Source organism: Aphis gossypii, unplaced genomic scaffold (assembly GCF_020184175.1).
Source record: "Aphis gossypii isolate Hap1 unplaced genomic scaffold, ASM2018417v2 Contig00201, whole genome shotgun sequence".
NCBI lineage: Eukaryota > Metazoa > Arthropoda > Insecta > Hemiptera > Aphididae > Aphis > Aphis gossypii.
The window spans coordinates 425,293-442,038 of record NW_026083025.1 but is presented as its reverse complement, the minus strand read 5'-3'; the positions used below and the strand labels follow the sequence as shown (position 1 = coordinate 442,038).

Below are 16,746 nucleotides of genomic sequence, written 5' to 3'. Positions count from 1 at the left end.
ATTCAGAAAAATATTAGGTATGTAACAGTTTAATATATTATCCAGTGCTGCGTATTTTAAGTTAAGTTTCAATACCCATCTCTATTCTTGGGATTTTTGAAGTACAGGTTCAAATTTTCAATTTTAAATATTATGTATTCTACAGTAGTGATTTTCAACCATTTATTTCACACGGCACACTCCTAAAAAAAAAAATTCTTTCTTTCTAATATTTAGTCGCGTAGTTAATCTTTTGAAGTATAATGTACAACTTTTATAGCCTCATATTGATATAGGTACTTACTACTTAATTAACACATTTTTGGTCTGTAAACATTTTTTTGAATCGTTAACATTTTCATTTTCGGTAGTTAAATATTGTTGAATGTGACCCGAGAAAAGGATGTAGGTATATCACTGTTTTAAAATATAGAATTAACACAATACCTTATGATTTAATAATAGTTGATTGCTCAAACTGTAAATTCATGAAAATGTGTACTAAAAATTTATTATTAAGCATTGATAGTTAATTTTTTCTTTATCACTTCTTAAATTATTAATTTTTAATAATGAAACTTATATGTAGTTATCATTTGTGTAATAGAGATGGATGATAATAATTCTAGCCCTGCTCCTACAAAAGTTGATCGGCTTAATAGTTTCCATCCCGACTGCGATGAATTAAAACAACAATATGATGAATGTTTTAATGTATGGTTCACTGAACATTATATGAATGGACATTATAATAATGAAGGATGTAATAAAGTGTTTGAGTTGTATACAGACTGTGTGAAAGTATGTTTAAATAAACAAACTAATGAATTATTATTTCAAGAAATTAATAATTATCATTATTTTAAATAGCGTGGTATGAAAGAATACGGATTGCAATACGAACAAACAACTGCTTCACACTTGGGAACGAACAAAGAAAAAACTCCACTCACGGATACAGAAAATTCAAAGTAGAATAATGAATAACGATAAAAAGATAGCAATGAACAATCTGGCAGAAAAAGTATGATATTTTTAATTTATTTTTATTGACTTATTGTTTGAATAAGATAATTTATAAAAATTTATATAATTTATAATGAATGATAAATCAAGAAAACCTTTTTTTATCTGCATATGTTTTTAAACTACAAAAGTGTATAATATAATAAATACAACCTGATTATTATAAAAAAAAATAATTAAGAAGAGATTACTAAACATTTTCAAATGTTAGCAATTTTGTATTTGAATTGGCTACGTTGTGTAAGATAGAGATGACACATGCAGATTTTACGTCCTTTTTAAAATATTCTATCTTATAACCCCCCAAAAAAATAAAGAAAGATTAATTGATAAATCCTCTATAATTAATGATACACAAAGAATTTTTATGTTTGTATAATTAACTAAGTAGACTGTATAAAAAACTAAATATTATTATGTTATAATATTATTTGAATTGTGCACATGCACTTTTTGTTAAAACTACTATTTTGTGCAACAAACTCTTACCTAGAGTGTAGATAAATTTATAAATCACCATTTAATAGCTTTTTTAAAAAAATTACAACAGCTTATCTCCCCATTAACAGGTATAGTATTCCTTATTATGCTCTATTCAGTATATTTTCCATTTTCAATTCCTTCTCTAGATTTTTATTTTTTTTTTTTTACATTTTATTATATCAATTAACTTTACTACTTACTTTTTCCTGCAATTTTCACAATCTGGTCATAGTCTAAACCAGAGAAAGGCAACTGGTCCATTTTACATTTTCAAATTACATATAATAAGATGTTATGAAATAGAAGTTGATCTTGCTGCGTTCACACATCCTCAAAACTCACATATTAAACAAGTCGTAATGGACAATAGTATATTTAATTTTAAAAACCATTTTTTTTTTTTTTTTTTTTTTTTTTTATCGTTAATTAACATTACAAACAAAATAAATGCTAATTAAAATGAATATTTTGAATGACTAATTTTTTGCTTTTTATGCTTTGGCCCGTAAAATTTTAATTTTCTAAAAACTGGCTCTCTAGTAGCTTTGAGTTGCCCATCTCTAGTCTAGACATAATGAGATGATAGCCATGCTACTATTTACTGTATATAGATACTGTAGGAAAAGTATATCTTTTAATTCCTTTTTTATATTTATCTTTTTATCATACAAATGCTATTGTTTAATTTTTAAAAAAAATAGTATGTATTAACAATTATATTTTTCATTAATAATAATTGAATGTAGTTAAATAATATTTTAAAACATTTTATACATAATGATTGATTATAAATTTAATATTAATATAGAAGGACTTGCATGAACTGAACAAATCATTAGATATAGAATTGGAAAAGCTGAAAAAGAAAAAAAAAGAAAAAGATGACATTATGAAAGCATTACACAAGTACAATGACATTAAAGATGCTACTCAAGAAGTTTTGGGAAGATTAGCTATTTTAGAAGGAGTAACTGTAGCAGAAATGCATCGAAAATATGATTTACTCGAATCCGATTAAATATTACTATTATAATTAAAGACATTTTTACTTAATCAATTTTTATATTTAAAAAATAATATTTTCATTATGGTACTTAACTTTAAGATTTAATTGACTTGTTTTAAATTTGCTCAATTAATTTTGAAGCAATATAATATATAATATTAATTATATTATATTCATTTAATTATTATGCTTTAATCATAGATATATGGATACTGTTACTATTCACTTTAAGTTGAATTAATTGAGTTTATATCTAGTTTTTGATGTGTATCTACAAAAAAAAGTTTTAAAAATGCTATGTTCTATTAAAATTCTCAGGACATTTTTAAGTATTTATAAATGTAATTAAATATACCTTATTCAGTGATTAATTAGTTATAAATTAGTACTTGTTAAATAATTTAGCAAACTTAGTTTTACTTAGAAAATTTTTTTTTATGTATACATACAAATATTCATAAAAATTATTAAGATTTTAACTACTATTCATGTATTTTTTGAGAATTCATTGAATTTAAGATTGTACATTTGTACTCCTAGTACAATTATAATAATTATATATTAATATATATATAAAAATTTTTAATGTTTAATTATTTTATATTAAGTATATCTTTGCTTATTTATGTAATAATAATAAGTTTTGACTTTAATCTAAGTTAAGTACATCCATAAACATATTAAAAGGCTTTTCTAACTATAATCTGTTTTTCAAAATGATCATATTTATTCTTATTTTACAGACAATTAGTTATAAAATAATCTGCATTTTATAAAGTTTCAAAGTTGCTATGTATAGTAATCTATTTATTAAAAATAAAATTCTAATCTTCAATAATTAATGTACATTTAGAATCATTGTTACAATGTAAAAAAGTTAGAATATATATTATAGTATAATATAGTAAATCCAATATTTTAATTTAATCACCTTTTGAAAACATTAATTAAATCAATGATATAAGGCAGGGATGGGCAACTGGCCCAAAATTACTTCATATAATTCTCAACTACAGACATAGAAGTGGATTTTACTAAATTGTCTATTGAAAAACCTCATCCTCAAGTATCACATTAAATAATAATTGTAAATATAAATAATAAAGATAAAAAATAAATGTTAGTAAATTTGAAGGACTTTTTTTTTGCTTTCTCCTATGCTCTGCGGCCCGCTAGATTTTAAAGTACTTAAAAGTGGCCCGCTAGTTACTTTGAGTTGCCCATTTCTGATATAAGGTATTATTTATATTATTAAATTTATATTCTTTAGTTTTCTATAATTCTATTTCAATGGCAGTTTATATTTTTTAAGACTTATAGTTGTGAAATCTTAGTATAAGTCTTACTAATACCAATAAAATCAATGAAAATGGACAAAAACAACCTTTTTTCTTATAATCCTAGAAATATAAATACTTTAATTATTCTGAATTTCTCTACAAAAGAGAAGACATGGTCCAATTCATCAAAAGTAAGGCTGGGCAAGTTAATTATTTATTTAACTCGTTAAGTTAAGTTATTTTAAAATAATAAAGTTAAGTTAAGCTAAAAGTTACTCATATTTTTTTGTTAACTCATTAAGTTAAACATTAACTTTGAAAAAAAAGTAACTTAACTTAGTTTAAAGTTAACATTGTCTAATTTTCAAAATAAAAAAAATTCCAGACACATAATAATGTTTATTTGATAGTTTTTCTTTATGCTCAAGAAAATTACTGGGGAAATTTAAAATGATAGGTACATCAAAGTATCAACTAACTATCAAACATTCTACTTATCAAAAAATATCGTTCAAAAATTTGTATTATTCTTTGGACTAAAATTAACTTGGAGTTAACATATTAATCTTAAAAAAAGTAACTCATTGAGTTAAAAGTTAATTTCAAAAATAGTAACGAGTTAATTTACTTAACGTTTTAACTTGTAATTTGTTAATACCCAGCTTTGATCAAAAGGTTAAGGATAGAATGGGCAGGCCACGTTTAATGATCTGATGGAAGTATTTTGAAAAAAGCAATGATATAAATAGTGAGGAGAAAGAGCATACAATAGGGAACAATGGAAGGAAATAATTTTAATGGCCAAAAATCTAACAGCTCTAAAAAAAAATAATTATTAATTTAGTTTTGCATGATACTTCCAAACATTTTATTTCTTATATTGTGTACAAATTATTTTAAAAAACTATTTTCAATTGAAATTAATGAGTAACATCGAACAAATATGAAATAACCTTTTAAAATACTTTATCACCACCTTAAATTGTTTGTGTATTTCACCTTAATATTTTAATTAAATAATATTAATTTTTAATGTTTAAAAAGTAAAAAATTACAAAAATGAAAACAATATTTTTAGAACTTCAAATCACGAACAGTAGTGAAAAAAATTGATTTTTTTTCTTATCCAAATAGATTTTCTAAATAATATTGAATAAAAAACTAAATATTATTTTATTTTGTTTGACAAATTATTAATTAACAAGCCCTTTGCTCCTTTATGTGTTGCAAATATAACTTTTTATTCAATTTTGTCTTTTTTATTGTCATTGAGTATATTATATTTAATGTATATATTCATATTTTTATATTGTAACTCGAACACAGAATTTCTAAAAAAATGGTGAAAATATAAAAATTAAATTAATGTTATTCAAAACAGTTAAATGAAAAGAATATAAAGTAACTAGTTAATTAACTAATTTTGTTAATAATTATAAGCGAACTTAAGTTCCTCAAGTGTTGTTGAATTATTAGTTTTTCTATAATTTTTGATTGTTCTTTTTAACATCTTTGATTGATATCTTAATATTAATTAATAATTAATACTGTGGTACTATTAAGATATTAATAGTACCTCAAACAAACGGTATAGTATAAAATAACACCTACATGTACGTGCAGATGTAAGATGTCAATCATTTTTACACACACACACACACAATTTTAAATTTAGACAATTACTCGTATAATTGAATTTATAGTTAGAATTATATCTAACTAAATATAAAAGTAACTATTTTTTATAATTTTTTCCATTAATACAACTATATTACTATATTAATTCAATTATATTTAATCTATAATGATGTATTGATGTATAACTCAATAATAAAACTAGTATGATCCACAAATATAATTGACAATGTATTGTAGTTTTTTATTATGATATAGATAGATTATATTGAAACTAAATGCAGTGTACCACAATTCACAAGGTACCATACTATGTCCTTTGTTATTTTTAAATTATACTAATATTGTTTTTGGTTTGGATTTAGATGTTTTATTAATTTATTTTTCTAATGATACACTTGTCTTAATTGAAAGTGATAAATAATAATAATATATAAGTTGATATTAGATAAAGCTATCCTCGCACTTCGCCAACTAAAAATATGGTTTGATTAAAATTATATGGCATTAATCATTAGTAAATCAAAGTATATAGGTATTTTTTTTAATTTATAATAATACCAATAATGTTGTATAAACCCAATTTAATTTTAGTTATTAATTCAAGTAATAGTAATATTATGCTTAGTTTCAAGGAATAAATTCATTTTAATGCTTTATGCTTTAAATAAAAAAAAAGTTATAAAAGTTACATTAATTGTTAGTGATAAAGTGAAAAAGTCAATTTATTTAAATATTTAGGCGCTATTTTTTTATACTAATCCAAGATAAGAGTTAGGTACAAATAAATATTGTTAATAGAATTAGAAAATTATCTTATACATGTTAGTAAAATAAATTGTGAGACAATGGGTTAAGAACTATTAGTTCTATATTATGTAGGTACAAAATACTACCTACTATACAACTTTATATGGTTTAAAATGTATTATAAATGTATTAGGTTTTAACCTATGTATACCTATACCTATTAAATTAAATATTATAAGTCCAAGTCTGTATTGCAATAAATTTTAGATTTTTAATGTATAGGTATTAAATAACATTTAATTTGAATAATATTCTTCTTAATATTTAACTTCCTCGTTCTAAAATTAATTTAATACAATCTAATTTTATTTTTCTATTTTTTAAACTACTATGTGATTATTTATTTTATTTTGTTATGTATTTTTACACCCTATCACAATTTTCGGCATTTTGGAACAGAATAGTCTTTTGTTTTTATAACAAATTAACATTTTAATTTGATATTAAGTTATCTGTTTATTGATTTTGAACAACATTAAAAATTAATTATTATCTATTATTATATTGCGTGGCAGATGTGGGATGTAAGCTATTGCCGTCGCACGCGATGTTTGCGGCATAGCTTATAAATACGTACTCATATGGTTATCTATTCAGCCATGTGTAAATGGATCATAATATTTTATTTTATATCTTAAAATATACCTACCTTTATTATTTAGCCATGGTTCGAGGTACGTGACGCAGATGTTTTTGCCATTTTTGAATACTTACCTACTTAGCCATCTACTAGTTAGTAGGAAATATTTCATGTATTTGACAAAAATTATACCGGATGGTGGATACATTAATTTTTTTTTTGACCGTTGTAGCAGACGATTAAAAGCCTTTATTGCCCGACGAATGGAAATTAAGTTATTCCTTCGCAATTCGATTAAGTCTGAGATTGCATTCTCGCTCGAGATTTACATATTATTTTTTTCACTCATCTACGTTGCCTCCGGTAACATTATCTCTACCGATATACCTACCTACTATGGTAATTTGCGATGAACTGTTATTGTGGTTCTCGATGTTTAGATTCACAAAACTGTTTCATATCGAACGGTACGGGAGTAACGAATCTATTTTGTATAACAAGTTTTAATTTTAAAAGCGAATAATTGACTTATCGTCAAATTTAAAGACATGAAGACTTTTCTCAAGTACTTTCTTGTGAGGTTTTTTGATATTTTCATTTTTAACAAGTTATGATTTACCTATGTTAATTAAATTATAGTACCTAAATAATACAAGTGAATGTACACATCATATTCTATTATATTATTATTGTTTATACGCATAAGTTTGATACTAGGTTAATATATTATATGCACACAAAACTTTTTTTGCAATAATTTATTTACGGAATTAAGACATTTTTGATTTTATGAAAAAGTGCCGTGTTAAATGGCACTTAGGCAATTCAATTTTCGCCCAGCAGAAACGTTTCGTAGTTGTTATCTCTGACCACAGTTGTTGTGATAACCGTTAGATAACTGATACACATTGATAGTAGATAACCGCGGACTAGGCGCACGCAAGTCGGTAGTCGCACGTTTTCGTTGTCGAATTTATTTTGTCACATTACGGACTACTATTACCGACTGCATTCCACTTCAAATTTCAATACGACCAGTTGTGGTTTATTATCTATCACGACATTTAATTGTCGATCGGTAGTGTTTCGTTTACTATCATCGTGATCAAAACCTTTCGCATATCTGCAGCGAAAAAGAATTGTGTTTGTTGTTTCTCGTTAGTTTCATATTAGGTCTTCACCGCCAGCTTATTTGCACCGAATACGATGGTGTTACAGTACACGAGTACAGGTACGTCAATTGTAAAATAAATTCAACAGGTCTTAATGAATTTTTTTTATTTTTTTCAGCGGTTGATCCACCTGTAATGCTGCTGAGAGGTGTAGACAGCTATGAAAGTAAGTCTGAAGCTACTTAGTAGTTTGATTACCTTCAATTGTTTGAATCTTAAAAAAAAATTTAAAAATTAACATTTGTTTGTTTTATCAACGAGTATAATAAGTAAATAGGCAATTAGGTAAATTCACGTAGTATTCAGATACTTAAAATGATGGCCTCTGTCGAGTACGTTAGAAAATATAAACAATTGCATGTTATTGAATTCATACATAAATTATTGCATTAATGCATTTATTTAACATTATATGTATGCTATTTAAATTTATTAGAAATCAAATAGTTTAAAATAAGATATACTTTATGTATATTGTTATGTATTGGAAAAGTTTTGAAAGTGGCCTCTCCTCAGCTTAAAGTTATTAAAATGCAAAATAAAAATATTAGTCATCACAACTATTTATAATTATAAATATTAAATATAGGAGGTTTTATGTATTTTGGTAGGTGCTAAAAGAAAAAAAACCTATTTGTTAAATCTAACTAGTATACTACACATGAACATTGTTATTACAACTTAATAACTAACTGTAAGATTCAGAACTTATAGCTCTATAATCATAATTGTATTATGTATGTAAAAAATAGTTAAGTATGAAATAAAAATGTTTTCATATATATTAATAATTATATTGAATTTTAAATAAGTTGAATAAGCAAATTACATAGTAATGTTAATAATTAATGTATTTATGTTAGTAGGTACCTATATTATTTGTGAACAGATTATAATTCATAACCTTTTTAAATTACCAATTAATAAGAATTTTTTTATAATTTACAATTAATTGTATTGCATTAGTATAAGTCAAAATCATTTTTATTAAATATTTAATATTATATTTTTCAAAGCAAATTGATACAACTTATTTAACGCAAATATATACCAAAATAATAAATATTTTATTTTATTTTCATATTAAGTTATATAAGGTAATTTATTTGTGATCAACAGGTGTTAAAGAGGTTTATTTTTATTTTAGATTTTGAATTGAATAATAAATGCATTAGGTAATTTTAAAATGATTTTTAGTATTTTGGGAATATGTCTGATATTACTCATATAGTATATTTAAATTAGTACAAATTTTTGGTTTATCAAAACCAATTTATTTTTAAATTTTATCAAAAAAGTTTATTTATTCTTTTTTCTTTACAAAATTTGAGTCTTATAACTGATTTAAAAAAAAAATATACTTGAGTACGTCTAAATCATTCTAAATAATTTTGAGTCAAATAAGCAACTGAATCTTATGTCAGCAAATCTTATAAGCGGCTTCTATTGTGTATTAGTATATTTCACTTTATACCATGCACTATGATATTTTCAAAGTATTTAAATTTATTTAAGCTTTTAGCTATTTAACAGTTAAATATATACTTGGTTATAAAGGCTAACAGATCATTTGTATTCATAATGAATTTTTGTATGCAATGAATAAAGATCCATTTAAAAATGTGTAAAACTAAACTACAGTTTAGAGCAGGTGTTCCCAACCTTTTTATCATCCAGTAATCATCCTGGTTTAGAGTATTTTATATTAATGTAAATAATATTTTATTAATTCTTTTTAATATTGAATTTTTGTCTGTAGTGATAATTAACTGTCATTAATATTAACATCAACATTTGTATTTTTTATCCTCTAAATTTAGATTATCATTATAAAAGTTAAAATTAAAAATATGTTATAATATAAGTATAACCTATGAAATAAATATATTTGAATTAAATTATTATTTAATAATACAATTTAATAAATACAATATATTTTTAATTTAATATTTGTTTTTTTTCAGATGATGAACTTATTGAAAATATGTTACCTGAAGATGTGTGGTTCCATGTAGATAGCCTCTCATCAGCACATGTGTATCTAAGGTTAAAAGAGGTATTAATAATATTTGAATTATTTTTAAAATCTTTTGTCTGTGTATGTTGTTATGTTCAATTTTCAATCCACATTTTATTCAAATTATAAAGCTAGGTTTGTTTTTTATCAATAACTTAGAATTGGATCAAGTTGAATGTGTTAATTCAAATCTATTTTTTTGCTTATTTAAATACAGTAGAAATTATTCAAAATTATATTCAGTGAATCAGAAAACTAGAACATAATAACTACAATTATAAAAAAAGTTAGTTTTGATATTGGAGTAAATTTACCTGTTATCAACATCAAATATTAGAACATTATTAGTGATGTAGTGTTAGATTTTTTTTCAATATCCAGCGCGACAGTAGTGGCGCGAAGCTAAGTAAAAAAAAAAAAAGCGTAGTATCCACGAGCGTATAATAATAGGAGCCAGAGTTTTACCATTGAAAAACCGTGTTAATTTATGTTAGTTCATTGTCCAGCCCTACAGGGCAAACATATAAACATATAAAGTCGTATAAGGTATCAATCGATCAGAAATATTGTGCAGATGGGAACAGAGGAACTCGTAAACGGATTGGTTAGATAGTTTGTATGTTAAAACCAAAAAAGTTCAAGTATTTTTAAGACCGATTTTTCGTACGCAACGAAATATGTATGTCCCCCGATCCGCCGCTTATCAATCTCCACTACTCTTATCGCAACGGTAACGGCGGCGGCGACCCGACGGCGCGGTCTCTCGGATGCCGGTGAATATAATAATAATATAATATATAGTATAATAATATTATAATGCCAACAATGCTAGCTGGATCATTATTACTAATATATACACCATAGTCCATAGTACTATACAGTCAAATAAAATCGCGACTTATTTTATAAAAAAAAAATAGCTGATATCACCAAAAACACTTCATTATAACTTCGTGTAAAAAAAAAGCTAAGTTAAAAAAAAAATAAATTTAGTTATGATTAAATCTTTAAAAGACGTGATATAATATGGAAACGAAGTAAAATGCCATTTTATAATATTTCAAATGCCTATGACGACAAATAAGATCAATTGTAATGTTAAATATTTAGTCAACATATTGTTTAACTATTTGGTAGATGTAGAAGTATACTTAAATAAATATAAATAAGTAACCACTATAGTTTTTTTCATAATTAATAATGTAAAAACAATACGTTGACTAAGTATTTAATATTACAATTGATCTTATTTGTAGTCATTGGTATTTTTAATATAAAATAGCATTTTACTTCGTTTCCATATTAGGTATATCACGCCTTTTAAAGATTTAATCATTACTAAATTTATTTTTATTTTAACATGGCTTTTTTTTACAATGAAGTGTTTTAGGTGTGATTTTATTTTTAAGCAAAATATAAGTGTTTAAAACATAACAATGCTCTTATTTAGCTTAAAAATTAAAATATTGATACACATTGAATGCTACACCTTATCACTATTAACATTTTAATCTTTAACATTGATAATAGGTAAATTCTCTTAAATATTAAGTTTTTTTTTTTATTGAAATTTTGTAATTTACAATTAATCTCGACAATTGAAAATATTAAGTTAATAACACATAATGGCTTCTACTGAATGCAAATTTTCTTTGTTGTATGAATGTAATACAGAGTTCACAAAAATAATACATGTGGGTGTGATGTCATCTTTAGTATAATCATGTCTGATTTACACTGTTGGCATAATTTATAGTTTGTTTTATTTATATACATTTTGTTTACAGGGTCAAACAATTGATGATATACCTAAACCGTTATTAGAAGATGCATGCCAATTGGTTAAAGCAAACAGTATTCAAGGATGCAAATTAGCTGAAGTTCAAGTTGTCTACACAATGTGGTCAAATCTTAAAAAATTACCAGGCATGAAACCTGGCGAAGTGTCATTTGTTAATTCTAGTAGTGTATGTTTGGATTTATTTTTATATATGCTACAGTCAAAATGTATAATTTAGTCATTATAAACAATTTCTAGTCATTTTATATGATAGAATAGATGGAATTAATTATTTTATATAATTCTAGAGTATTTCTAAGAAAATTAATAATAATTCATTATTCTTCATAGTTTGACCATTTGTTCGTATAGTGTATAAATATTTTGTAAAGATAAATAATATAATTAGATTAGGTATAAATATAATTTTCCAACGAGTAGTTCATAAGATAAGTATTTAAAATTTTGGTGAAAAGAATAAACCTAACATAATGGAGATATCCCACAAAATGTTGGTCTACTACTCTGATCACTTAAGCTTTAAATATTTATAACTCATAAACCACTCATCTGAATTTTCATCAAAATACTCCTACTATTTTATAACCTAACAAATATTCAGCTTTAAAATTAAATTAAAAACGTATGTTGTCATTTAAAAAAAGTAAAAAACTTAAAAATTATTTTTAAAAGAGAATGTTTTATGTACACTTTGACTGTAACATATATTTATATATATTACAATATACATACACAATATGTTTGTAGTTTTACATTAATAGAATAATACATTCATTAAATTTTATATTCTATAGGTAAAAAAGGTTAAGGTGAAAAAAGAGAAGACTATAGTTAATAGATTACAAAAGACCGAAAAAACTATAGTAATTGATTATGAGAGTGAGAGAGCTGATAGGGATCGAAGAGAAGCTGAGAAGAAGAAAGCAGAAAGAAAAATTAATTTAGAAAAGAAAAAGGAAGAAGAACGTAGAAATCGTGAAGCTGCTGAATTGAAGTAATTATAAAGTATTATAGTTGGATGAAATGGGGCAATTGTAAATATATAATGTAATATTTATGAAGAAAATTTAATATTATCCATGTTTTTTTTTTACGTTTTGCATCTGCGCTTAAATTAAATTCATGATTCTTTAAAAAATAATTATTATTGAATTATATGTTGTACAAAATAAGAATGATTACAAAACATTCTACTTTTTATCTATAATTTTGAAAAGATGAGGTATCATCAGATGAATTTTTGTTACATATTCCCAAATTTTTTTGTTGAAAATAAATGCACAATACCAATATATGTTTTTACTTTTAAACTATAACACTAAAAATGATAATATTATTTGATATGATTATTTTGTTTTAATTGCCCTTATTTACTATTACCCTTACTTGATTAAAATATGAATAAATATATATTTATTTTTTATATAATCATTTTCAGGTCTTACTCATCTCTTATGAAGACAGAAAACATGACAGCTAATACTGATTATTCTGGCTACGATTCAGACAGTTTTATGTAAACATTAAAAAAAAAAGTACATTCAAAAATTCAGCGAGCTTATCATTATTATATTATTCATAGTTACTTAATTACACTTAAAATCTTAATTATAAAAATACTATTCATATATTTTTACAGTACGAAAAATGTTATTTTATAAAAATTAATGAGCTTATTTTGATAATAATAAAAAAATTTGGTATGCAATAAGTTAATGTTAATGTTTTACATATTTTAAAAATACAAATACATTTTTAGTATTATATAATTCTTGTAAATTGATTATAAGAAATAATTTAAAATGTTTTTAAAAATACATGATTACAACATACTAATTGATATTATATTTTTAATTTGAAAAATGCATCATGAGAACAGGTAGATATGCAATATTGAGGGTTGTTTGACTCTAAAGATATACTTTCCATTTCAAAGGAGTAGATGTTCAATTATAATAAGCTATAATATTATGTTGAATATATTGGCTGTTAATTACTTAGTATTATTTCTTCTGGTATTCTTAAAAAAATATTATTATATCATCGCCTTCCCATACTTTTTTTTTTAGGAAATATTTTGAAATATTACCTAAATTTAATTTCCGTGTATTTGTTATTCATATAAATACAATTTATCAATCAATGTATAACTTTTTTTTTAAATCTCGATGAAATAATAATATTTAGTATTTGCAATTTACTTACAAAAGCATAATCTATTAATTGTTTGATAGTATATACACAATACACCGACACATTTATCTTGAAATAAAATTATGTTTGATAATCATCATTAGATTTAAAATACATACAGAATAGAACATAAATAATGTATTTATATATATTTTTAAAAATATCTATACTATTATGTAAATATTCTATAATGGGATATAAATAAACAAATGAATCATAATTAAAAGATAATTCTGTTTTATTCTTTTAATTGTAAAATAATTGAAAAAAAAAATAGGTTTTTGAATTTAAAAAAAGAATAAAACAAATAATATAAGTTTATTTATGTATAAATATTTTTCATATATTACTATATTTATATATGTAATAAAATGTTAATGTAGTTTAATGCATTTTTTATATGTAAGGTGAGAATATAAACTGTAATTCTTATTTTTTCTTATGAAAATATGAAATTTTAAGTATCCATACATCAATAACAGTATACATATATATTCAATTAATTTGAATACTTGATGTTAATAATGCAAATGCTTTATTTTAAATAATATTTTTTCACATTTTTATTCACCTATCTAATTTTTTGTGTTATGTATTACATTTTAAAAGCAGTTTCAAATTGGTTTAAAATGATATGAATAAAGACATATAGAAGTCCCTTAAAAGGGGTACAAGTGTTTTAAAGATTATTCAGGGGTTGATTCTATCTGATTTTATTATTGTTAGGATAATATGTTGTGATATATGTTGAGTTGTTAAAACTATTATATATGCTTTGGTATTGTTTAAAATATTTAATTTCTGTTTTCATTGCAAAATAATATTTTAATTAGTTGTTTTTATGCGATTGATTTATTTATAATATATATTTCAATAAATAATTAAACATTTGATTTTTGTATTTTAAATAATTAGGTAGCCTCAAAATATGAAGAGACATAGAGGCTGCTGTAGAATGAAAAAGTTTGAATGCTTGTGACTTTTGCGTATTATAATGCACTGTAAAGTCTAATAAATAAAACAAATAAACTACACAAATGTTTATCAGATAAGTATCTATTTTGTTTAATTTTTATATATAAATATATCTCATTTATAAAAAGCTATATAGTATTATGTATTATCGTGAATTCATTTTACTATATCTTAACTTATATTTTACTTTTTAAAATTTGTTTTACCACAAGAAAAACGTGTGAAATGATTGAGGGATAATTAATAATTATTGATAGCTTTAATACTTATACAATATGTATAATGTATATTGATATACCTTACAGTACCTTATGTATCTTAATATACAAAAACAGCAGTTGGAAGTTTTAATTTTTTTTTCATATTGTATGAGAGTATTGTTGCCTAAAATCTGTCATCCAAATTATTCAAATAAAGTTTTAATTGATTTTTTTTATGATGGTATCGCAATTAATACCTTCACAAATTATAAACAAGGATAGGAAGTTTCAGAAGTTATAACTTATAATTGATAAAATATGCTAAATAAATGTATTAAATACACAAAAATAAATCATAGTTGGTAGTTACAATTAATAATTCTTTTTACTAGGACCCTTCTTATTTTAGGGAGTTATTGAAATGGCAAAAATCATTTATAGATAGGTATACACCATTTATTACTAATTAATGTAGGTACAGAACTCTGTCACAGGAAACAGATTTATTTAAAGGACATCATTGTATTGCTTTGATATTTTCTGAAGTCAATCAATCAATGTGTTTGAGTCACCAGATAAAAAAAATTAAGGTCAAACTTTGTGATCACAATTTTTAATATTTCTTGGTTAAACTTATACTGGCATATTGCATTAATATTGCATAACAATTACCTATGCACATCTAATGTATTTCCTTTATAATACATTTTCATGCAGGTAAACCTATTTAAATATCGATCTATTTATACATATAGGTAGGTAATACCTATTTTAGTTATTACCTAGGTATTTAATTTAACCGATCGCTTTATTTTCTTGAGGATATTCTCTAAAAATTAAACTGTAGTAGGTAATATCTATTAGGTAAATACTTACCTACATAATATTTTATATGTTTAGCGGTTAGCGTAATAGTGACCTATTGAATAAAGGGTAACAATTTGTAACATGAAAAATAATATGTTCATAAATAAAAAATTATATTTATATTTGATCATTTGATACATTAAATAATTTAAATCAAATCAAATCAATATGTACTATTTTTTTTTTAAAGTTAAAAGAAAAACGTAAAATAACTTTAAACATTTAAATAATGTACATGATATTATTATTATTGTTTAATTTAGCCGATCATTCTATTATTTGACACTCCTGCAGTAGTCAATTAATTAGTTGGTGTAATAACAAACAGTATTGTCGTCAGGGGAGCTAATAAGTAATGTGACCCACATTTATTACAAGTTAATTTAACTAATTGTTTGTAATTTTGTCAGAGCTCGGAATGGACCGGAACACAACGAAACGCATTTCCGGTTCGTCACTCGTTTAAATATAGCGTTCTGGTTCACAGAAAATTCAATTTTAGCGTTTCGCTTCGTTGAAAGTTTGGTGTTTTAAAAATAATACTTGGAAATTTTATGCATTTGAAAAATGTCTAATCGCGCTTATCAGTCTTTAAAAATATTTAAGATAACTTACCTACTAGATTTTAAAATTTTTAAGTCATTAGAGTTGTAACTTGTAAGCTTACCTATGTAGTTATGCTTACAGATTATATTTAATTTAATTTAAAAAAAATTAAATAT

General features: G+C 23.6%; 2 protein-coding genes across 2 annotated transcripts; both read left to right on the top strand.

Annotated features, from left to right (window-relative positions):
- Positions 1-850: 850 nt before the first annotated feature.
- On the top strand, positions 851-3,628 carry LOC114126483 (DNA repair protein SWI5 homolog). Its single transcript, XM_027990438.2, has 2 exons — positions 851-1,003; positions 2,297-3,628. The coding sequence occupies exons 1-2, from the start codon at positions 959-961 to the stop codon at positions 2,504-2,506; spliced, it is 255 nt and encodes an 84-aa protein (XP_027846239.1). The 5' UTR covers positions 851-958; the 3' UTR covers positions 2,507-3,628.
- Positions 3,629-7,714: 4,086 nt separating this feature from the next.
- Positions 7,715-14,875, top strand: LOC114126488 (coiled-coil domain-containing protein 25). Its single transcript, XM_027990441.2, has 6 exons — positions 7,715-8,030; positions 8,090-8,137; positions 9,936-10,027; positions 11,776-11,955; positions 12,584-12,783; positions 13,228-14,875. Exons 1-6 carry the CDS (start codon positions 8,006-8,008, stop codon positions 13,307-13,309), a joined length of 627 nt encoding a protein of 208 aa, XP_027846242.1. The 5' UTR covers positions 7,715-8,005; the 3' UTR covers positions 13,310-14,875.
- The last annotated feature ends 1,871 nt before the right edge of the window (positions 14,876-16,746 follow it).